The sequence below is a fragment of the Mus caroli genome, unplaced genomic scaffold (genome assembly GCF_978045245.1).
Source record: "Mus caroli unplaced genomic scaffold, Mus_caroli_1 scaffold_7, whole genome shotgun sequence".
Taxonomy (NCBI): Eukaryota; Metazoa; Chordata; class Mammalia; order Rodentia; family Muridae; genus Mus; species Mus caroli.
Window position 1 is genome coordinate 21,187,081 of NW_028227262.1, and position 23,339 is coordinate 21,210,419.

At 51.5% G+C, this 23,339-nt stretch overlaps 1 protein-coding gene across 2 annotated transcripts in view; it reads right to left on the reverse strand.

The window, feature by feature from the left end:
- Positions 1–221: 221 nt before the first annotated feature.
- Positions 222–23,339, reverse strand: part of Tspan11 (tetraspanin 11) — a 61,684-nt gene continuing 38,566 nt past the window's right edge. For both annotated transcript variants that reach the window (XM_021165506.3, XM_085839868.1), the window contains 5 exons: positions 15,458–15,532; positions 14,531–14,635; positions 11,184–11,342; positions 10,766–10,852; positions 222–4,764 (listed from right to left, as the gene is read on the reverse strand). In XM_021165506.3, coding sequence (XP_021021165.1) covers positions 4,705–4,764; positions 10,766–10,852; positions 11,184–11,342; positions 14,531–14,635; positions 15,458–15,532 — 486 coding nt within the window. In that variant the 3' untranslated portion in view covers positions 222–4,704. The remainder of the gene's footprint in view (positions 4,765–10,765; positions 10,853–11,183; positions 11,343–14,530; positions 14,636–15,457; positions 15,533–23,339) is intronic.

Consider the following 23,339-nt stretch of genomic DNA (forward strand, 5'->3'; position numbering starts at 1 on the left):
CTCTCTTTCTCTCTTTCTCTCTTTCTCTCTTTCTCTCTTTCTCTCTTTCTCTCTTTCTCTCTTTCTCTCTTTCTCTCTTTCTTTCTTTCTTTCTTTCTTTCTTTCTTTCTTTCTTTCTTTCTTTCTTTCTTCTTTCTTTCTAGCAGATTGCTACACTAGCTCAGGGTGGCTTGGAACTTGCTGAATAACCCAGTCTGGCCTCAAACCTTTAGCAATCCTCCTGTCTCAGCCTCTAAAGTACTTCCCCAGGAGGAGGCCAATTCAGTGCCATCTCACAGCAGATACATCTTGCAGGAAATTGTGGCCATGCTCCCGACTGAAGACAGGAAGCTGGAAGCAGAACACACTTGATTCAGCTCTCTGCCTTTGTCAGCAGCCTGAGGTGTGGGATTAATGACACTCACAAGCAGAAGAGATCACTCAAGTACATACAAGTAAACAGTGAGATGCTGAATGAGCGGCAGCCTGTTGCTGAGATAGGGGAGCCATGACCAACACAGAAGCTTCAGGGGCACGCAGTGCATTCTGTGAACAGAGGGCCCAGGGTCTCTTTGCACCACCAGATCAGCAGAAAGTGCTCCACGGTAAAAGTCCTTTACTATTGACTCCATAAGGACAAGGCACTGAGCATGCACTCATCAGGGGAGAGGCACATCCCACAACTGGAGCTTCACCGTAAGCGGCAGGTTAAGGCAACTTCTGTCTTTGTAGCATGTCTGATAATTCACATCCACGGGCCAGCTGGACCCGGGAGCCCATCCGGCTTCCTAACAATGGGCCCACTGGAATCTCTGTCAGTACTGGCGTGGGATACGAGCAAGTTTCACAGGTGTGTAAGCAGTAGGGGAAGGATGACAGAGGCATGGCATCCAGCTGGACATGCTAGAGTGACCAGAAGGCAGCAAAGCCACGCCAAGGCATATAGAAGAGGGTGGTATCTGGGAGTCTAAGGGGTACCCTTTCATCTGACCTACTGACCAAAGTTATAGACTCAGCGGGGCAGGTGTGTTGAGCATGCACCGTTGAGAAGCACGTACACGGCTGGCTGCCAGCCGCTCTGTGGCTGGCTTCATCCCACCCTCTCTGTGGACCCAGGGGGATCATCTCAGGTTGCTCCATGTGTGACTCAGGCCAGGTGACTGCATGACTTTGGGCACTTGGGGGCTCCGACATCTGAAGGAAGTGGGCAGTGTCCTCACGTGGTCCATTCCATGGCTCAGTGTGGTTCTCCACTAGTGGCATCACCGCTCCCTGGGGACTTAGCAGGAATGCCACCTGTTGGCTCTGGGTTCCTAAGAGCAACCCTGGGGAGGCAGAGTCCTGTTCTGAGGGCTCCTCTGGAGGTGCTGAGGGGGCAGCAGGTGTAAGACACATTGCACTGGCCATGGAGGGAGGGCATAAGAGCCACTTGGCAGCCACAAAGCCGGCTGCTTTTCTCCTGAACAGCTTCAGCCACCCTTCCTTCTCTTGCTTCTTTGCCCCTAACCTAGTAGAGCCAACAGGCAGGGGTGGCAATTTCAAAACTGGCAGGTTCTAGCTGATCCATTTATTTAAAACCTTGGAAGCTGTCCAGAGAGGCAGATTCTGAGCTCAAAGCGGCTCATCACACTGGCCTGCTGTGCGTACCCCCACATCCGGCACCTTTAGGAGCTGAGCCCCCATGGCCATGTGAAGGGTGAAGGCACTCAGGACAAAAATCACCTTGTGTCCACTCAGAAACAACAAATAATCAGAATAGGAGCTTGGGAGCTGGGCAAGAAGGTAGAGGAGAGCCTGGCCTGAGGGGAGTCTCAGCGCCAACATCCAGGGCACCTCCATGCCTGGGTGACTCTGAGTGGATACAGTGTGATCCCCACATGGTATGACTCCCATCTTTATGGAGACTGATCTCTAAGACAGGCCCTGTTCTCAGTATCATGGTTCTGAAGGACCCCGGAGTGTGCTCCGAGCCATTCCTATGAGCCCTGACCTTCTTAGTTGCTCTAGAGGACCTGGTTGTCGTTCCAAAATGAGACAGGTGTCTGCTTCAACAGAAAGCTGCTGGGATCGGCCATGCAGGATGCTCCCATCCAACCTGGGAGGTGTCAAGGCTGCCACTACTTGGCCACACCACATAGGACACTCTGCTCCTGAATACCTCCCTGGCAGCTGTGGCAGCTGATGCTGGGAAGGAGAGGCACCCAGACAAGATTTCTTTAGGTCCACCTGACTGGGGCCATGGCAACAGCAATCACCACTGATGTCCAGCTTGTCCAAGCCTTAGTTTCTTCATCAACAGAATGGGGGCTATAGCACATTCCGTTGGTGTCACTATGAATAACATAGTAAAGAATATATACATGCCAACGATGCTATGGGATGAGGGTGGGGATGCACTGTTGGGGAGGGAAAAGGACAAATGCATGGAGACACCTCATCTGCTTGTCATAGACTAAGGTCCATCCTTGTTCCCCAATACTGGTCACTGGGGGATTTAGGGGTAGGCTGTGTTTTCGAGGTGGCCACTTTGAGCTTAGGGAATGGTGGCTCACTTATATGCTTAGAATGAGGTTCCACTGGCTTGAGCTACACCAAGTTCAGGGCCTGGCATGGGACCCCAGTATGTTTTGTGCTGACCCAGGACTGAGGGTGACATTCTACAGGTGTGTCCTTCCCTTTCTCTAAGAAATCCAGACCGATAACCTCGGAACAGGGTCCTGTCCCTGAGTGGGAAATAGGAAGAAATACTCTGGCATGAATCTGTTGGGGACACCTCACTACAGACTTGGCTCCAGCCTTTGCAGCTGCTGGAACGAACCTGGCCTACTATGTGCTTCATATCCTCTCATCCCATCTTGTCACCAAAGCTGATGTATGGTCAAGGTAGTCACATTTGGGGCTGTCTGCTCACTCTGGGGCTCTGACTGAGCGGATGCCTCATGCTCTCTTGGACTACCTCTGCATCAAGTCTGTACCAACAGTGGCTGCTTATCACCTCTGACCTCATCTCCCTGATGAGCCCACCAAAGTAGATGCTGGAGGCCACAGTATCCCTTTGCACACTGTCACCTCCCTCAGTGCCTTTTTGGGAAGAACATTGCCTGGACCCCACCACTTTTCCTCTCCATCCTCCATCTACAAGCTTCGGAACCACAGCCAGTCTGAGTATCTGCGTGAATCCTGGGAAGGTGGAGGGTGGCTGAGGTTTTCTCTGAGCCGTATGTAGTGTAGTCTGGGATTGTTGGGAGTGAGTGTCTTCTTACTGTTGGTCCTTCAGGTGGATATAAGCCAGTCCAGGCTCTGAGTAGCCCCTGGAGAACGCCAGCGTGGAGGAGGCTGTCCCGAGAGCCTGATGTTCCCTTTGTGCACACAGCTACTTCCTGCCCTGCATGTGGAATTCCACCTGTGCTGGTGACTGCAACCAGTGGCCCTTAGTCCACCCATGTGTGGGTGGGAACTCATCTCTCTCCAACAATCGACCCAGCTCAGCAGGATCTGGGGTCACCACAGTGAGAACTGAGCCAGGTAGACGACCAGTTGGGCGCTGTTTTGTCAACAAGACGCTGCTGGTTCATGTCGGAGCTGAGGTTTGTTATTGTAGAGATGAGCAGGACCCAAGCAGGGAAGACTGAAGCTGGGAGTGGAGCCCTGGTGTGCAAAGCTGCCTACAGTAATAATAATCACAGGGGGGGGGGGGTCCCTATGGTTGTCTATGATACCTACTATCAACCTTTGATTTTTCTAGAATTTTCTTTCCGTGTCTTTTAACACATGAGCTCTCCCTGAATCTCCTGTGTCATTCTGTGACTAAAGAGAGGAATGAAGGACGGGCCAGCATCTACTCCAGCACAGTGGACAAGGAAGTGGAGAACTCATGGAAGAGAAACAGTGAGGTCACAAAGGCACCAGGAAATGGGGGGCAGGCAGAGTTCCTCCTTCCTTGTAGCGTCCTCTCCTTGGCAGCTGAGACTGTGGTGTGCCCCCCCCCTCTCGGGGAGGGGATAGTTTTACATTCACTAACATTTTAAGCCTGACATTTTGGAAGTCAAGCCTGGGAACAGGACCAGAGGCTGGGGATTGTGACCATCGTGTGACTCTCCCAGGTGTTGTGACCAACCTGCTTCCTTAGTGCCCTGTGCTGTTGGCTTCAACAGCTACCTTAAGATGCCCCACCTTTGATCACTTCTGCCCCATGCCTTACAGGAAGGACTTGGCCAGCTATTCTGCGGAGAGATTGAAAAACCAGCCAGGTTTTGGGAAAGGCTGAGCTAACTTGGTCTGCCCAAAGTGCCGGTTTTCCCAAAGGAGAGCCAGCCTGGGGCCACATGCCAGTGGGAATCACACGCCAAGCCCTATAGGACTCTCAGAGGGACCATCCGACGGCCTTCTATCCCAGACTCAGACACTGAGATGGATCAGAGGGAGATGAGCTCTGGACTCCCTGTAGTCCACAGCGTCCCAGTGCCTGGCAAAGGGCTCTGGCTGCCTCTGGCCAGGACCATCCCTTGGCAAGGATTCTGGCAGTGGCTGAGTCCTTAGGAATGGAGGGGTGAGCTGAGGCCCCTGCCCGGTTGAGATACACAGGAACCACAGCCACAGGCATTTGGTGGCCTCTGCATAGGGTGGAGCGAGTCCACGGCCCCAGCGATGACTTTGCAGGCCTGGTTCAGGAAGTGGAGATGTGGTCCCTTGGGTGGGCCAGTCAGCAGGGTACATGGGTATCCTTTAATAAAATTGTTGCTGGAGCCTTCGGTGCAAGCAGCAGGTGAGGACCATCCCACAGATCTGCCGGGTGGAGAGAGAGAGAGAGCAGAGAGCCATAAGAAGCCAGCTTCGTCTGGCTGGATGCTGGGAGGCAGCTGCTCACGCTGGAGAGGGCTGGAGAGCTACACCCCCTCACACCCTGCCCACCAGGAAGGACCTGCGTTTCTCACAGGATCCCAGGAGGGGTTGATGTGGGGTGGGGGTCAGGGATCAAGCTCTGAGAAGTGCTTCCCAAAGAGTATGACTTTTATGCTAGAATAGGCTCAAACCATGGAGCATGGTTACTCAGCACACAGCAGTTCTGTTGCTCTGGATGGGGGCCAGTAGCTGCTATCCCCTCCAGCACCCACCCAGTTTGTGCTACTGACCGGTGAGCCTAGAGGTTCTCTATAGGCAGCTCCGTTTATCTGGCTCTTCTGTGGTGACATTCCCACTCACACACCAGAGCTGTCTGAAGCATCTTTTCTCTCTAAGATGGCTTCCAGGTTCCTGCTGCCCTAGGGCTCCAGAGCCAAACTAAAGCCCATCACAATTCTGGGAGGAACACTTAAGGTTTCTAGGAGCTCAGTATGGAGACTCTGGCATCCTGCCTGCCGTACCCGTGCTGGATCCACTGGCTGGATCAGGAGACAGAGGGTGACACCTGCCCAGTTTACTATACAGTTGCCATTCCCAAACTACAGAGGATCTGTATTCTGCACCTCATACTCTTTGCTCTCCCTCCCCTGTGTCTTCCCCCTTTTCTTCCTTCCCACCCATGGGTACCTTGAGAACAAAGAGATGGGGATGTGTTACCCCATGGCTGTCATCCTGACCCTGGTGGTGACAATATAGTTGCTCAGTCTCTGTGTTTAGGACATGAGCCCTGTGTTAAATGGTCCCACGCTGTCACATGGCACAGGGATGAAGGGGAGCGCCTTTGCATAAGGAACTATCCTGTCTTTCCCTGTCTTCTTATAGAGATCTGACCTTGGATGTACAGGGCCCGGGTGCCAATGCAGCTCCAGCCAGAGTAGCAATAGACTCATGAAGAGGAGTGTAGCCTGAGGCAGCTCCCTGTCCTTGTCAGGTTGGCTTCAGGCCATCCAGGTCAGGTTTGTCTCTCTTCATCTTCTTCCTACTCCCCTGCCCTAGGTTCAAGAGGGTGGACAACCAAGGCCACAAATGCTGCCTTCGGCTTTAGCCTCTGTGCTAAGAGCACTGCTAATCCACCTCGGGACTCGGGATCAGAAGCCCAAAGGCGGCTTAAGAGGTTATCTCGCCTCCACCGGCTTTAAGCAGGCTCTGTCACAGCCATCCATTCTCAGTCCTCAGACATGCACCCAGGGACTGCATCACGCTCTTGTCTCCATCCCAGGGTTGGATGCTTTCCCCATGGGTTATCTGGGTCTTTCTGATGTACACAGAGCAGGCCTACATGTGTTGTGGGCTAGACCCTCCTCTCCTCAGCATGCACTTCACTCTAGATGGTGTTGCAGGAGACATCTGTGATTTATTTGAGATGGATGCCTTAAACAGGCAGTGCAAGTGCACAGGCTAGGCACTCTCATCAAAACATGTCCATGCACACATGCACACATGTGCCTATATCATCCTGAACTGGGTGGAAGGATAGTGTGCACTCTTAGTAACATGTGCACAGGTGCACACTTGCATACATACATGCACATGTTGCTAACACATGTGCAATGTGATGAGATAAAGGATGCCCCCATCAGTGTACACATGTGAAAACACACACACACACACACACACACACACACACACACACACACAGACTCACAAATCTAGCCTTAAGTTCACAGAGGGTAAAGCATGATAGATTACTAGGACCTAAGCAAGTACCAGTGTCTTCCTTTTGGCAGGGGGAACACAGAAGTCAGCATGGATGATCCAAGCAGCAAGCATGGTAACATGAGACAACACAGAGACGTTCCCAGGGGGAGTGCAATATAAGCAAAGGTAGCTCATCTCCTGGATTTGGCTCCTGTCACTAACTCAACTTGCACTGGACACAGGGATGCTACTTGGTACAGCCCTTGGCCACACACGGGACATTTTAAAAACAGGGAGCTATGGTACTCATGGTTTTATATGAGGTTTCTCAGCAAGTAGCTCGTAATCTTTGGAAAGCATGAAAGAAAGGCCTGGCTTGGCCGCCATGGCCTTTCCGGTTCTGTTTCAGTTGGGTACCTATAAGCTGTGTGACCTCGGGGGTAATTGCATCCCTCTAAGCCTGTGCTGGCAGGCAAGAGTCTTCCAGAGCTAGAAGGCACCCCCTGTCACATCTGAGAGAGGCCAGCAGGCCTTCCAGGACTCACATGACTGGCTGCGTGAAACAGCCAGGCCTTTCCATGAGCTGTTCCTGTCTCCCCATTCACTCTGTAGCCATCTCCTGCTGCTTCTTGTCAAACCCCCTCAGGATTTAGTATCCACCGCCTCCTCCAAGAATTCTCCCTGGCATCAGGAGTGGCCAAGGCAGCCTTCATTTTTTTCCTGAGAATCCAGTGCACAGGCTGATGTTGCCTGACTATAAGGCAATGTCCTGCGTTCTTGTCTGCCCCCACCTCCATGGGCAGAGCATGGCCCTGCTACAAAGCTGGTGCACAGTGTGCCTTAGAACCTCCTCTGCACGTCCCCTGGGTGGGAGGTGCGTCCTCTGTGTGTGAGAAGGATATCCAGAAACGATTCCTAGGCTACTTACTCTAACCTTTTTAAAGTTTCCCAGCTAGAATATTCTATAAATTACTTTCTAAGATTATGCCTGAGTAGAAGCCACCCACAAGAGAGGAAGTCAGTGGAAAAGAAAGAACATGAGGGATGAGGGGCCTGGTTGGCTCTGCCACAGCGGCTGTGTGGTTGTCGGCCAGTGACTTTCCATCCCTGGGACTAGCTAGCGATATTCAATGTATAATGAATAAGATGGGCCCAGCAGCAACCCTCCACCTGAGCGAGCTCGGGTGTGATTACTCAGTGTGTGAAGGTACACAGTGGGGCTGCAGCAAGCCTGGACATGCTGAAGAGAAGAACAAGTGTGTGCCCAGAGGACAACCTCTCCAAGTAGAGGGGCTTCTCCCTTTAGCCTTCCTGACATCCAACTCCTGCTCCCGCTTGCAGTCACAAAGACAATGCTGTGAAGCCCACCATACGCCATTTCATTTATACTCAGAGGCTTCTGAGGGGTCTTTTTGTAACTTCTTCCCCTCAGTTCCCACCTTGCTAGAAGCCCAGGGGAATTCCCCACTTAGCTTTCGTCTCCCACTTCCTAAGTCCTCCATACCTCATCTCTGGCTCCATTTAGCTCCTCTGGAGTCCCTGAACTCTGAGGAAGCTTTCTTTGAAGATACCCTGAGGTATGGCAGCTTCCTTGGCCATTGTTTGAACATGTACTGGTCAGTGGGCTAGCAACCTTAGCAAAATCTCAGGGCAGTGGAAGCACAGGGTTGCTAAGGGTGGGCTAGAGCAGCAGATTCCAAACTGTGCTGGACACTATACAGGTACCCCAGGGGCATGGGAGCAGCCAGTGATGGCCCTTTTGCTAGGCCTGCCTCCTGTCTCAACACCAAGAGCTCTCTGCCTTCCATGCTAGCAGACCAGTCTCCAATGTGGCAACGTCCAATGTGGCTGCTGATTTAAAATAATTTCTCCAGTCTCTCTATCCTACAGATAAGGAAATGAAAAGCATTGAGAGAGGCTGTGGCTTCCTAGAGGTCACACAGCAAGACATGGGGATACATTTACAGTCCAGTACAGGCAAGATGCCTCCATTTCTCAGAAACAAGAACACCATCTTAGGATGGTATCCTGAGCCTTGGTGAATGAATGTGCATGCGTTTGTGTAAGAGTGTGTGTGTGTGTGTGTGTGTGTATGTGTGTGTGTGTGTGTGTGTGTGTGTGTGTGAGAGAGAGAGAGAGAGAGAGAGAGAGAGAGAGAGAGAGAGAGAGAGAGAGAGAGAGAGAGAGAGATTGTGTGTGTGTGTGTGTTCTCTGGACCCTTTCTCAAGGCTAAAGGCTGCCTGGAGAACAGGGCAGATTATTGTCCACCTCTGGCCAGTAGAGGGCACTCTAACCGAGGCTTCGCCATTACCAGCCTCTGCTCAGTGAACCACATGGGAGAAACCTGGGCAAGGAGTGAGATGCAGAGTCAATAGTGCAGGAGGTGTCACAACCTGCAGGTACGCTGCCTGCCCAGTAGCCTGGCCCTGAACGTTAGACTGGCTAGTAGCACTGACCTGCTCTGACTTTGGGCTCTGAGCATTTGCAGCCCCGTGCCTGGCCCTCCTCGAGTTCATTACCTTTGGCTACAATTTTGCAGACAAAGGCCAGGAAGAAGTGGACTGAGGTGGACAGTGTCCTTCTAGGGCAGACCCCTAAAAACCTGGGTGATGGGTCCCTGGAGACCTGGAAATCACTGCAGAAGCTGGAGTGTTGGGCAGCCCTGCCTGGCCCCAGGGCTTCTGTGGGTTCACTACAGGGGCAGAGGCCCATCCTGGAAAATGTAAAAAAAAAAAAAGCAAGGGCTATGCCATGCACTTCTCTGAACTCCCTAGTCTGTCAGTGAGCCATTGGGGAATTTGGGGGAGATGATGGACCTGTGTAGAAATAGAGGCAATGAGCATCTTTGGTGGGGTGCCTGCATCTGTTTGGTAACGAGCCCTGTGATTTGCCCATATGACCAACCATCATAGGAGAAGGCTTCATTTTAGGAACCTCAGAGGCTCAGAGATGATATAACTACTGATCCTAGGTGACATGGCCCAGATCACCAGTGACAGAATAAGAAGGCTCTCCCCCGAGAGAATGGGAACTTGCTTCTCGGCCTGTGGAACTGCAGCCAGCCCTCCAGTCCCACTGGGCAGGGAGTGGACCTTGGTCCGGAGACAGTCCTACACTGGGAGCCTCCTCAGTCATATGACGTCAGCACTCCATGCATTTCCTTCCCATGGGCCTCTGCGTAGGTCATTGCTCTTGGGAGAGTCGAGGGCCAGAGTGGCTGCAGGTTTAAGTGGAAGGTTCGTTCTCTCTGGATCTCAGTTTTCTGATCTGGGAAGTAGGGAGTGTGCTCAGCTTGGGTCCGGGGTGAGGATCCATTAGGAGGAAGATCTGAAAATGTTCTGAGACCACAGAGTACCAGGAAAGGCCAGCTTGACCTACCTATGGAGGCACGTGTGCCCGGTGTGGGCTATGTGCTCTCCCGCACATCCCTGGCTCTTACATAGGCAGTGTGTGGAAGGGAAGATGAGCCTCATTTTGCAGAAGACACTGAAGGATAAGAAGGTAAGCAGTGGCTCAAGGTCATGCAGAGCTGGGGACAGAATGGGATCTTGGTGTCTGAATGTTCAGCCCCTTCCCAGCGCTGGGGTGAGAGATGCAGGCAGGGCAGCAGGATGTGTAGGCCCTTCTAGAAGGGTAGCCACCACTCAGCTGCCACCATCGGAAGGAAGTAGGAGTATACATGAGGACGGGACCACTTTCTGTGCCTGCTCAGCATCCAAGGCTCCTCCCTAAGGTTCCTTGATTGGAACAACTGATGGAACTGATGGTCACTTCATTGATGGAGGCTGGAGGAGGGGCATGTGGGGAGAGGTATTGAGAAGAGAGTGTAGCTTTGCCCATCCTCAGGGACACTGGACATATCTTTCCGGAAGCATTCCATGAATACACATGAAATGATGGCAGGTACATGCACACATATGTGCGCATGGGCAACTTAAACACACACATGCACACACCCTGGCATACATGTTTTCACAATCCCAGCAGGCTGTGCTGTGCACACGGGGCACATGCTACATACCTGACCCCACACTCAGATGTGTCCCAGGTCCCCTGGTTCCCGATAATTCAAGGTGTTTAAGGCTCTCTGGGGGAATGAGGCTGATGCTGTGGTTCATCTTTGGTTGCAAAGGGGAAGTGGGGTTGGGTGGAGCAGGGGTTGGGGAGAGCCAGACAGGCATGTACAAAGCATCAGCTGTTTTTCCCAAGACAGATGTGGAGGGAAGACATTCCCTGCTTCACTTACCTGAAGACAGGCTACCCCAATACCCACCGCTCCCATGAGCAGCAGGTGGTCAGCCACGAACTGTTCCAGCTTGGCCATACAGCCTCCCTGTAAGGAAGAGGTAGGTTACTCAAACCATGGCCCTAAAACAGGCAGGAGGATTGGGGCATGAGTGACTGTCACCCTGTGTGCAGCCGAGGCTGAGGGATGTCAGTGCTTAAAGGGACCAACCTTAGAATTTCTCCTGGCCATTTTGAGAACCCCAGGGGATAGGCCATGGTGTCTGAGACTTCGGGGAGGGTCTGTTAATTCTTAGTACCCTATCAGATCTTTGAGGGCCCCAGGCTCTGTGATCTGAAGGTCAAAGAGTGTGTTTGTTTTTGACACTTGCCTGCTGGGCTGGGGTTCCTCCCAGACCCTCAGTGACCTCGACACTCACCTCTACCTTGTAGATGTTGGAGGGGTGGGCTCGCTGACCACAGCGGGCCACCACTGTCTTGCAGCAGCTGTCAGGCACCTGGCGACCCAGGGCTTCCTGAGACAAGATGTACGCGCTGTGCTGCCAGTCGGCTGAGCTGTTACTGCCACAGCATTTGAACTGAGAGGAGAAGAGGAGGCTCGGGTGAGAAGGGACTGTGTGGTGCTCCTGCCCCTGTGAGCCAGGGCCAAGAGTTATGCTATTCAGGTTTTAGCCTGGCCCCCTCTCTCTTCTGTGATTTCCCTTTGGAGACGGACGGGGTCTCCCTGGGGCCTTTTTCTGCAGGACACCTGTTGTCTACCGTGTGCCAGGTATTCTATGGTAGGGATTATCTGAGAGATTGGGGGGGGGGTCAGACAGAGGCAGGGCTTTCATATTATGAAGTTGGGTGCCATTAGGGAGTACAGCTCGAGTCCAGAGCATGGGGACATCGCAAAGGGGAGATACCAAGTCCATCCAGTTGTGAAAAAGGACCTAACCTTGCCTGAAGTTCCCAAGGCCAGAAGGGCATGGGGTGTGTCCTAGAGACTATGCAGGACAAAGGCCGGTCAGCACTGACTACAGAGGCTGGGGTGAGTGCCAAGTGCAACGCAGTGGGTCTGCACGCCACCACTTTCAAAGTGATTCAAAGGACTAATGTTTGCCATTTCTCCCCTCCAAGTCAGGACCCTGAGATCCTAAGACAGCCCAAGTGCATGCCACAGCTGCGTTGAGTCTGTCCTGTGGGTGTCTTGTGGGTCAGGGACATTTGACTCAGATGATAGCTATCTACTTCATGCCAGCAATGAGGCTGAGGACTTGGCTTACCATTTACTGTCCTTGAGAGGAGGACAGAGGAAGAAGGGGAAATGATTTGTTTGGGGTCAGCGAAACCTATAAGTGTGAACAGAGAGTCTGCACATAACTGAGCACACTAAACATGCTCACAGCAGGAGAGAACACCCGGAGGGCATGCATGACTTAACAGCAAGGCCACACATAACTGAGCACACTAAACATGCTCACACATGATAGAACACCCAGAGGGCATGCATGATGTAACAGCAAGGCCAGAGCATACACACCACACAACAGAGATAACATGCATACTATGAATCACACCCAGAGCACACATGTGACATAGCGATGAGATAAGAGCATGACCACAGCTCACAAGAGCACATAGCACACAGAACATGACAGCACACACAGAACAATGACTGGGGTGGGCTCTGCTGAGTCTCACATGGCATTTGTACACTGTGTGTCCCTGTAGTGTATGTGTGTGTGTGTGCATATGTGTGTGCTTGTATGTGTGTATGTGTGTATATGTATGTATGTGTGTATATGTGTTTATGTGTGTATGTATATGTGTATGTGTTTGTATATGTATGTGTATTTGTTTATGTGTATGTGTGTATGTGTTTATGTGTGTGTGTTTGTATGTGTGTATATGTGTATGTGTGTGTATATGTATGGGTGTATGTGTGTATGTGTATTGTGTATGTGTGGGTATGTGTGTGTGTCTGTGTGTGTATGTATGGGTGTCTGTGTGTGTGTATGTGTGTGTATATGTGTATGTGTGTGTATATGTTTGGGTGTATGTGTGTATGTGTATTGTGTATGTGTGAGTATGTGTGTGTGTATGTGTATATGTGTGTATATGTATGGGTGTATGTGTGTATGTGTATTGTGTATGTGTGTGTGTATATGTGTGTGTATGTGTGTGTGTGTATATGTTTATGTGTGTGGATATGTATGGGTATATGTGTGTGTATGTGTGTGTGTATATGTTTATGTGTGTGTATATGTATGGGTGTATGTGTTTATGTGTATTGGGTATGTGTGGGTATGTGTGTGTGTGTATGTGTATGTGTGTGTATATGTATGTGTGTATGTGTGTATGTGTATTGTGTATGTGTGGGTATGTGTGTGTGTATATGTATGGGTGTATGGGTGTGGGTATTGTATATGTGTGGGTATGTGTGTGTGCGTGTGTATGTGCGTGTGCATTTGTGTGTGTGCGCACGCATGTGTGTGTGTGTATGTGTGTGTATATGTATGAGTGTATGTGTATATGTGTGTATGTGTGCGTGTGTTCCTGTGTGCGTGTGTGTGTGTATATGTATGAGTGTATGTGCGCGTGTGTTCCTGTGTGTGTGTGTATGTATGGGTGTATATGTGTATTGTGTATGTGTGGGTATGTGTGTGTGTGCCTGTGTGTGTGTGTGCCTGTGTGTGTGTGTGTGCTGGTGTCCCTGAGATGCTACATTACTTATAAAACGGGGACAAAACCCTCTGCAGTGGGCTGTGTGAGGATGGACAGAGCAGGTGCCTGGAGAGCACCTAGCATTTGCACAGAGCCAGCAGATACCAAGACACAACTGCCACTACCCTCATTGAATGAGGAGTGCTCCATGTGCCTGTGTATCATTTATATACATGTGGCCCAAAAGTGGCCCTGGCTCTGATACACCATGGTCTCAGGCTGATTCCTTCCTACCTGGATGCTGGCTAGGACCCTCACTGCCCCCAGCTTGGGAGAGGCCCATGTTACACACATCGATGCCATGGAGACAGGTCAGTGGCAGCGTGACTTTCCTCAAGGCCACCTCCCCAACTCTCTAGTCTGAGGTGCCCAGGAAAAGCTGCCGGTGTCACCTATTATCTTCTACAGCTCCTGAGAGAGATTCTCTAGTCAAGGCTCCTGCCCAACCTTTGCCTCACACGGGTCCTTTACATGTGCACACTGCTTACAATAGAAGATCAGCAGTGTGGGTTGCCCTCTTCCTGCTACTGGGATAGGCATATGGGGTGTGATTCTATATGTCATGTGTACCCACGTATAGGCACATGCACCCGGTCATTTTCTCTGGGATCAGCCATGTCTTCTTGGAAACGAGACCTCTTCCTAGATCCCTCATATGCTGTCCAATAGCTCACAACCAGAAAATTCTTTCCCACTCTGAGCCACGGTGCCTGGTCTAGAACACTTGGTGCCCATCTTTCTGAGGAAGGATGAAATTAGTTCATAGACAGGAGGAGCTGAGAGCAGCTTTCTGTCCCAGGAGACACAAACTGGAAGGCTGCAGGGGTGGGGTTTGGCCAGAGTGGAAGAGGTATAGCAGAGAAGCCAGGGTTCATTAAATACTTTCGATGGTGTTGGGGGACACATCTAGAAGTGATGACCATCATTGCGCCTCTCCACCATATAGCTTAGGTTAGGGAAGTGTCAACAGAAGCTCAGAGAGGGTGAGTAAATTGTCCCGAAGTGGATGGCATAGACTGGGAGAGACAGAGGTAAGCCTGCATCTCTCTGTGTGGCTTACGTCCTGCTGTAGCCGATCCACCGAGGCTGTGATCTCTGCGGCCCTGGGCTGTCCGTAGTGCTCAGTCAGGGTGCTGTTCAGGTGCCACTTCAGCTCGTCACTCAGCTGAGGAGGGGAGCGTGGAGTGTCAGCAGATCCCCCCACCTTCTCCCAGGTGGTGTCCCCAAATCCCCACTGGCTGGGGTCAGGACACTGGAATGACTCAGCCGGTGTTGTGAGCTGACAGGGAGGGCAGAGTGGACAGTGGGGCTGAGGATGACATGGCCCAGGCTGTGTCTTTTAGGAGCTTCCTTCAACTTGCTGTGGATTTAAACTCTGATTGCAAGATGAGGTTCGATACTTCGATTAGGGGACACATCTGGGGATGACGAGCATCACTGCACCTGTGGGCACTTGTGACCTTGTGAACCTAGGTGGGCACTGGCTCGAAATGCCCTGCTTGTTTGGGACACACTGTCTATTTCATCCCCATGTCACCCTGTTCTTGCCCTCAAATCCGGAATCTGAAGCCATAAGCTCGGGAAGAGAGAGATTCTGACTCTTACCTATCCACGTAGGAAGGGCCCACGCCAGTCTTTACAAAGTGTCAGTCTGCCCTTTGACCCCTTCTAATCTCTTCTCAATGGCCATCTTAGCAGGTGGGGTTCTTGTTCTGGGGTCCCTGAAGGTGTCAGGGGAGAAGGGTGAACCAGACTCCCTGAGAAACTCTCACCCAGTTCCTACATGAAGCACAGCAGTGCTAACAGAAACAGAGCGATCTACCAGATCTGGGACAGGAAACGGGGGTGCCAAGGATCACCAGCCCAGGAAACAAGGCCACCTATCAGGATACCTGCTCCAGCTGCCTAGGGAGCATGAACCCCAACCTCTTGCTGTGACTCTGTCATGGCACCAACAGAAAACTCTGCATCAGGACCTAGTACTTACCCTCTGGTAGTACACATGTGCCAGGACCCCTGCCACCAGCTCCACAAGGAAGATGACCAGCAACAGGCAGAAATACTAGGAGCAAAGAGAGGAATGGTCACCCTGGGGATCAGGGCTCCCCTGTAACAAAACCCTCTAAGAAGAAGTATGGGGCAGCAGGGACATCTACCAGGGCTCCTGTCATTCCCACCCTCCTCATTTTATCTACATCTAGTATCTGGACATGACGACCCCACCCCTGCTGGCTACCACCACCAATTTTCCCACTTACCCTTCTGCTCACTACTCCATGGGGAGTCCAAGAATCCACCTACCCATCCAGGATTGAGTGGACACTGACTTGATGCCAGGTGCTAGGCATTGTGGGTAAGGGTAAGGTATTATTGACTCATGGGTGTTGGGCATTATGAAGTTATTAGAATTTCATGTATTCAACGGGATAACTCTAGAGGCTCCTGGTGTGGAGGGGTGCCAGAACAGGTCTTGTGGAGGAGATGACATTTATGAAACCTCTCTAAAGAGGACACAAGGAGAGAAGCATACTCCAAGCAGAAGAGTACCCCAGGAAGTGTGGAACATTTGCGTTTTGACAATGCAGACACTCAGGCTGGGCCAAGGAAATAGGGCCATGGAGAAGGCAAAGATAGAAGCCCACACAGGTAGTGATTTGAGTTATATATTCCAGCCCCAATGCCTGCTTCCTATATTACATAGGTTTCCCCAAGGCTCTTGGCTGCCCTCACCATGCCTGCCTCTCTCAGGCTCCTCAGTGCCAGCCCTGAGCTTCAGGTACCTGACTGTGAGCCTCTCTTCTGGCTCCCACATGGCTGTGAACTGTCATTAGCACTCCCGAGCCTCATGGGAGCCAACAGGTTAGGCCCATATGATCTGGGAGAGGACTGGACAGGGACAGGGAGTGTCGGCAGAGCACAGGCACCCGAGGGACAAGGAACAGAGGGAGGCGAAGAGAATAGAGAAGTGAGAGCAGATGGCCACTAAGAAGAATATCTGCCCTCTCCCTAGAGCCTACATCTGGCCACATAGGGGCAGCCACGAAAGTGTATTGAGATCACAGGATTTAGGAAGGCCACCACTGGGTGCCATCTGAGATGAAGTAGGGGAAGGTATGTGGGCAGGAGAAGACAGCTGTAGTGGGCCCTCAGGAGGACAAGACAGAGCCATTGGTCTTTGCCTGATGGGCAGAGCTTGGGAAGCACACACAAAGGGCGTGCGATTTCTTTCATCTCCTAAGGAAAGAACCCTGGTGAAGCTGCCCTTTCAATTAATTCTCAGCCCTTGGTAATATCTTTGCATTCTCTGCTCTTAGCACTGTGGTGACCAGGAAAACTTGCTAGTCTTTCTAGATGGGGGGTTAGACTGCCTGTCACCCAAGGAGCCTAGGAAGATAGGACAAAGTGTGTTCCTGATCACCCTTCCTGTTTTCTCCTATGTTGTCATAGAAAATAATACAAGGCCTCAACATTCAAGCTTTGCCAGTTCCTCCCAGATGCACCCCATCATTCCATGGCTGAGGATATGGAAAAGACAAGAGTGGGGTGCCATGAGGGGTACAGACTAGACATTCTGTGATCCCATCTGCGGTAGGCATTGTCTAGGGTTCTGTTTGTCTAAACAGGGCTTTCCAGGCTCCAGGTATGAGACTCGGGACTCGTAGTATGGGAGGGGTTATAGGCTCCCCAGGACACATTCCTTGGCACCAAGACTCTTCAACCTGTTTGGATAAATGGTACTGAATGAGACCCAGAGTAAGCTGATGCATCTAAGAGGTCTGTGATGCCTGTGTCTGCTCTCAGAAAAGGGCCTGAAGACACCAAGAGAGATGGTGGCAAGCTTGGCATCTGTGACAAGTCAGGCTCTTGTGCTCACTGGGGCTGGTTGAATGGGCACCACTGCAAATTACAAAAATACTCCCAGACCAGGGTGGTATACTTCCATAACAGCCATGCAGTTGCTGTGGTCCTTGTACGTAGGATATGAGCTTCCAGACATCCATGGAAGTCCTGAGCATAGACTTGGGCTTTCAATCCCTTGCCAGTGGCAATGGTGGCATCGCCTGCCCTTTCCATCCTGACTGGTTAAAGAAGTTGACTTTCCAGAGCTCTGACATGCTTCCTCACAGTGAAGGCTTGAGGTAAGCAGCAATTTCAGACAGTGTCATGGACTAGCAGTCTAGATCAGTGGAGGACACTCCTGGAACCACCTGGCCCACTAGAGAGTGTAACTGCACAGTCACCACTCAGGAGACTGTCCCACTACTCAACAGTCCTCAAGGCCTCAATGCTTCTAATATGTTTTCCCTTTTGGTTGACTTGAGGTTGTCCTCCACTCTCTTTACCCTTTACTAAGGGTAGCCTTTGTCTTGCCGTACAGGACCCATAGGAAGGGACTACTGGTCAACCAAGACCTCTCAAATGTATATCAGCATGCCCTCCAAGATATCAGGAAAGAGGTGATGGAGTGCCTGTCCCTGAATAGCAGTATTAAGCTGCTGGCAGCTAGGAGATCACATCCTGCCACCTGCTTCTCTGTCAGCTCATGGGTACCAGACCTGAGGAGGTGGCTGTTTCATACTGCTCCTCTGGGGAAATCACTACTGTGGTAGCTCCTCAGAACAGGTATAAAGAGGGAGGAGAGAGACATGAAACAATGTCCCATCTCTGGACTCTATGGCAGGTGAAACTGGGACTGCTCAGATTATCCAACAGGGCATGTGACATATGTAAGGTGTCATGTGGAGGAGACACCTTGGTATTGTGTGAAATGCCAAAGGAGCAAGGAGTGATGCCCTGACGTGATCAGGTGTCCCAGGAAACAGGGGTGGAGCCTGGCACTCTGAGGGGACTGAGCTGGCCACAGGTGACAGTTTAGGCAGCCATTCCTACTGCAAGAAGATTGCAGATGTGTGACTCACCTGGGAGAGAGAGAGGCCCTGAGTCATAGCTCCCTGTGACAGCTCCTAGGAGGCAGGCAAAGGGCTCAGTGGACCCTGCAGCTCTGAGCACAGGACTGATTGGTCTTAGCAGGTTGCTGCATTTGTGATGGGAGGTCATGAGCCCTAGGAATGCCTTAACCCTGATGCCTCCTCCTCTACACTTTGCTCAGCCCTTGAAGACTTGGTATGAGTCAGAGAGCCTCCCCTTGTACCCCAGGCCATCTGTCCAGCTTTCAAGCTTTTGCCCTCACCAGTGCCACTGGCAGTGCCTACCTGTCCTTCATATCCCAGCTCAGCCCTGCCTCTACAGTGCCAACCCCTGAAGATGTCCACAGCACTGCCTGCCTGACACCTGCCTGACTCAGCCTTGTCTCCTTGGTCCTCTTGTCTGGACTCAGTGACTTCTGATCCCTTCCCTTGCTGCTCTACTGCTCCTTTGCTCTGGGGAGGTCTTCACCTTCGACACAGCAAGACTCATGGCTGTCTCAGTTGTTTCTGCTGAAGAGCTCAGTCCTGTCTCCCCAGGATAACTGTGAGTTTCTGCGGAGAGGAAACACATCTTGGAGTTCCCTGGCTCTTCCACTGTGCCTGGTAAGGTTAGCTATATGCTCGGGAAACACCCCTGAGTTACTGGAGGAGCATGCGACAACAGGAACCTGCAGCAGGGTCTGTGCTGAAAAGCAGTTTAATCTTCTGTCTGGAAGGCAACACAGCTGCTACCTCGGTTCAGGTTACCCAACAGTTCACTCATTCTGGAAAGACTTTGCCTCTAGGGACCAGTTGGCAAAATCTGGAGACATTTTTCAATTGTCACAGGCGGTACAGAAGGTACTATGGGCTTCCAGAAGGCAGAACCAGGGTGCCGCTGACCTTCTTTGAAGCATGGGACAGTTTCTACAGCGCGAAACTACCCAGCAGACGTGTCAACGATCCAGAGATTGGGGAAGTCTGAGACACACTCCCCCTCAGGTTCTCAGGCTGATGCGGAGACTTGATTTGCATATGTGTCCCTAGGCACTTTGCAATGCACAAAAGAAGACTGGAGAAAGTTATTCACTTGCCAAGAAGCGAGGGATGGGACCCAGGAACACAAGCATTAGAAGGATTTGTCTCTGCCTGTCTGGGAGGACACATCTGCACTACTCAGGGGTCAGGAGATTGGAGTGATGGCCTAGGGTTGTGTAACTACTTCCTTCAAAGGGAAGCATCCTCTCAGGACACATAAAAGCAACAAGAGTCATAGGCCTCTGCCCAAGGTTGCATAAGCAGGAAGCAGCTGCTGGACAGGGGAACATTTGGGTGGAGCTGGCTGCAAGATGTTCGTGGAGCGCCAGGGATTCAGCCTCATCTGTGCTGGAGTGAGCTTTCCAGTCAGAAAGCTGCTTTTTGGTCCCCTACGCTCCTGTGAGAAACACCAATAAACTCATTGCTCCGCCAAGGTGGACTCGGGTGGAATTGTTTCTTCCATATGTCCTCGCTCTTGGTGACCTGGGGAAGAGGTGTGTTGCCATGGGAATTGCATAGATGTGGCATTTGCATGGATCTGGGGGAATCGAACCCCGATCCTCATGTTTGAGCTGCTGGACAGCGAGGTCTTTATTTCTTGGAACCATCTCCCCACCTCTCCCCACCCCCCGATAATTCTTTAATAGAACAGTTTTAACTCAAAGCAAAGTTAGATACTTTTTAAAATGACAGAGCTGCCACCGCACAGTATTCTCTGAACGAAACCAGTGTATTTTATAATGAGAGGCTCTGCAGGAAACATGTAGAAATACGTCTCCCTTGGACATTAGGGCAGTTAATTAGAAACAGTCTTCAGATGGACTCACCCCACACTGGGGCAAGCCAAGTGCCTGGTAATTTCTAGGTCAGATACGCAGGGGCAAATGACGCAGGGCGGCAGCTCGGCATCTATTTTGCTATCTTTGAGGTCAGTTTTAAGACTTTTATAAAATTGCCCCCTCAGACTTGTGCTGCTGCATGGACTCTGCCACAAACAGGGAAGCTTTACCAAAGTGCTCCTCCTCGGTCCCCCTCACCATTCTGCACATGAGATTTAAAAGCAAAAACAGAATCAGTTTGCAAGGCTTGCCACCAGACCACCACATAACCATTAAGTTGCTGGTCCAGGAGGGCTGGGACTCATGGAGATATGAGACTATGCTCAGAATAGTCTTGAAGAAAAAGCAGACTCAAGACATGGCCAAAGTTAACCAGCAGTGAGAAGCCCTTCCTCCCCCACTGAAAATCTCAGCAGCTGAGTGTGAAAGATGACAGCAGCAGGGAATGGGGGAGGACCAGGAACTTCAGACCAAGCCAAACCGGAAAAGACAGAGCCAGCTGTTTAAGCAGCAAGTGACCTTGGGGCAAATTATTTTCTGACAATTACCCACCAGCTGGAGGCACTTGGCTATTTGCAGAAGAGAGAGGATGTAGACTTGGGAGCATCAAGTCATTCCTCTAACAAGATGTCACTGTTGGAAGGTCGAAGGTGACCTCTAGTCCTCCTGGCGCCAGTCCAGTGCTCACAGACTGGGTCAGCGGGCCACAGCTTTACCTGGCTAGATGCTGGGCCTCAGCCATCCCACCTGAAGCTGGGAGGTGGTGCCAGTCTATGCTGGGGGTGGCTGGGAGGGGGGCTGGGCAGAGACAGCACCAGAACTGGAATGAAGGTAGCTGAGACAAGGCAGCGAGGGAGCTAGAAGGTCCTGGGGAGGAAGGAGGTATTCCAGAAGCACAGAGGTCATCCAGAGTGCAGGGCTAACTGCTGGGGCCCAAGAGGACCACCTTGCCTGTGTCCAGGCACCATGGAAGCAAAACATAGTCCCTGTGAGACCAGCCAAAGATAGGTGCCTACCAGGTTTCATGTCGGGACTTCCCGGGGTTCCATTTGAATAGGCTGAGTGACAACACGATCCAGAATGGGTACAGGGCCTGTGGCTGGGTGCAGAGAGAGAAGCAGGCTCCCCATGGAGGGGATGGAGTGGTGCACATAGCCCAGGAATCTCGAGGATCCTCCTGCTGATAGATTTATGGACGAGGACCTGACTAACCTGCCTGAGAACCCCTGGAAGGGTCTGGGCTTTCCCATTTTCTCACAGGCTAACAGGGAGATAGAGAGACCTGTAATGAGGGCAGTGCATGGTGGCAGGGGACCAGGATGGGGCTACAGCGTGGTCGCTAGTGGTGAGAATTCTAGGAAAAGAATAATGGAGAAAAGGGAACCGAGAAGGAGACATTTCTACCAGGATCAAGAGAGGAGATGTCAGGCACCAGGGAACAGATAGCCTGGGGGTTGGGAAATGTCAGAGACCTTGGAGGATAAAGCATCTGACGGCTGAGCATCCAGCCTTCCATGTGTGATGCAGCACTGGCTGCGGAGGTGTGGAGGTAAGGGGTGATGGAGGAAGTTAACTGGCTGTAAACAAAAAACAAACCAACCAACCTACCAACCAACTAACCAACTGTCCAACTACCCAACCAACCAACCAACCAACCAACCTACCAACCAACTGAACAACTAATCAACCAACCAGCCAAACAAACCACCTACCAACCAACTAACCAACTGTCCAACTACCCAACCAACCAACCCACCAACCAACCAACCAACCAACCAACCAACCAACCAACCAACCAACCAACCAACCAACCAACCAGACAACTGCATTTATCAAGCATGCTGCTGGAGGTGGCAATGACCAGGTAGAGAAAGGTGGTCCTGGCTTGGAAGGTAGTGGCACAGAGGGTGGCTTGGCTTGCCTTTGTGACTAGGGTGAAGATACTACCCTTTGGGTCTTGGGCATTAAATGCAAGCAGAGTGAGAGGGAGGTATTTGTCCCACATGCTCTCCTGAAAGAGTCAGAAGTCCTCCTTCCTCCCCAGTGCATCCTGCTTGGTGCAGGGTTCTGTGCTTGGTGCAGGGTTCTGTGCTTGGTGAGCGGGTCTTGTGTCCTTGCTTTAGGACCAGCCTGCCCTTGGGATGTCTCATTCTCTGTTTTGTGGTGGGCTAAGTGAGGTATGTGTGCTTGTCACATCTAGAGGGGCTGAGGCTGCTGGCTGCTGCTGGAAACCTATGTGTTTCAGTCAGTTACCATGGGGGGAGGCCAGCCCTCAGCCCTCTAGCTTCTGGGGTGTTACATTTCACCTGACTGAAGTGTCCCTAGAACCTCAGTGTTAGTTAGGGCACTGACCATGGACAGTCAACATGAAGGCTTTCCCACAGTCAAATCCAATACTAACCATGAAGGGGACACAGCCAGACATCTAATACCACCACTGCTCTTCTTCCGGTCCCAAGGTAGAGGAAGCCTCCGCCCCAAGGCCCACTGCCGTGTCTCCAAAGGTAGGCAATCTTTCCCTTTTGTGTAGCTACTTCCTCCAAATTGAAGCCTTCCCTCCTAAAGGGGCAGGCTGACTCATAAGAGTCCGGAAGCGCAGGGAGCTTACAGGGATCAGGAGACTCAAGATGCATCAGGTCGTACCCTGAGGTTATAAAAATAGCATTTGTGAAGGAGAGGAGTTTCTTTGGCGGAGCTGTCTGCGAGTTATCGGAAGCTCAAGGACTCAAGTTTCAAGTTGGCATCCATATGGGGGTGGGCTCTTGAGTGAAGTAGCTTGCTGAGGGTCACCCGTGTTCCTGTGAGTAATTGGGGTGACTGTAAGAGGAACAGTAAGTTACTGGGGTGTACCCACTGTTTCCATGAGATAGATCTGGGTGCGTTTATTTCTTTGGTGTGTCAGTGATACCTAGCTAATGTGAATAGATGTTTGTCTCTCTAGGAGAAATAATACAGCAGCTTTGTTTGTCCTGCTTCCTGGGGTTGGGCGGGTGTGGGGTGAAGACTCAGTTGCATGGATAGAGGCAAATGGTGTGTGTGGGGTAGGTGCAGTTCTATAAATGACCCCTCCTCTCCACAGGCCACC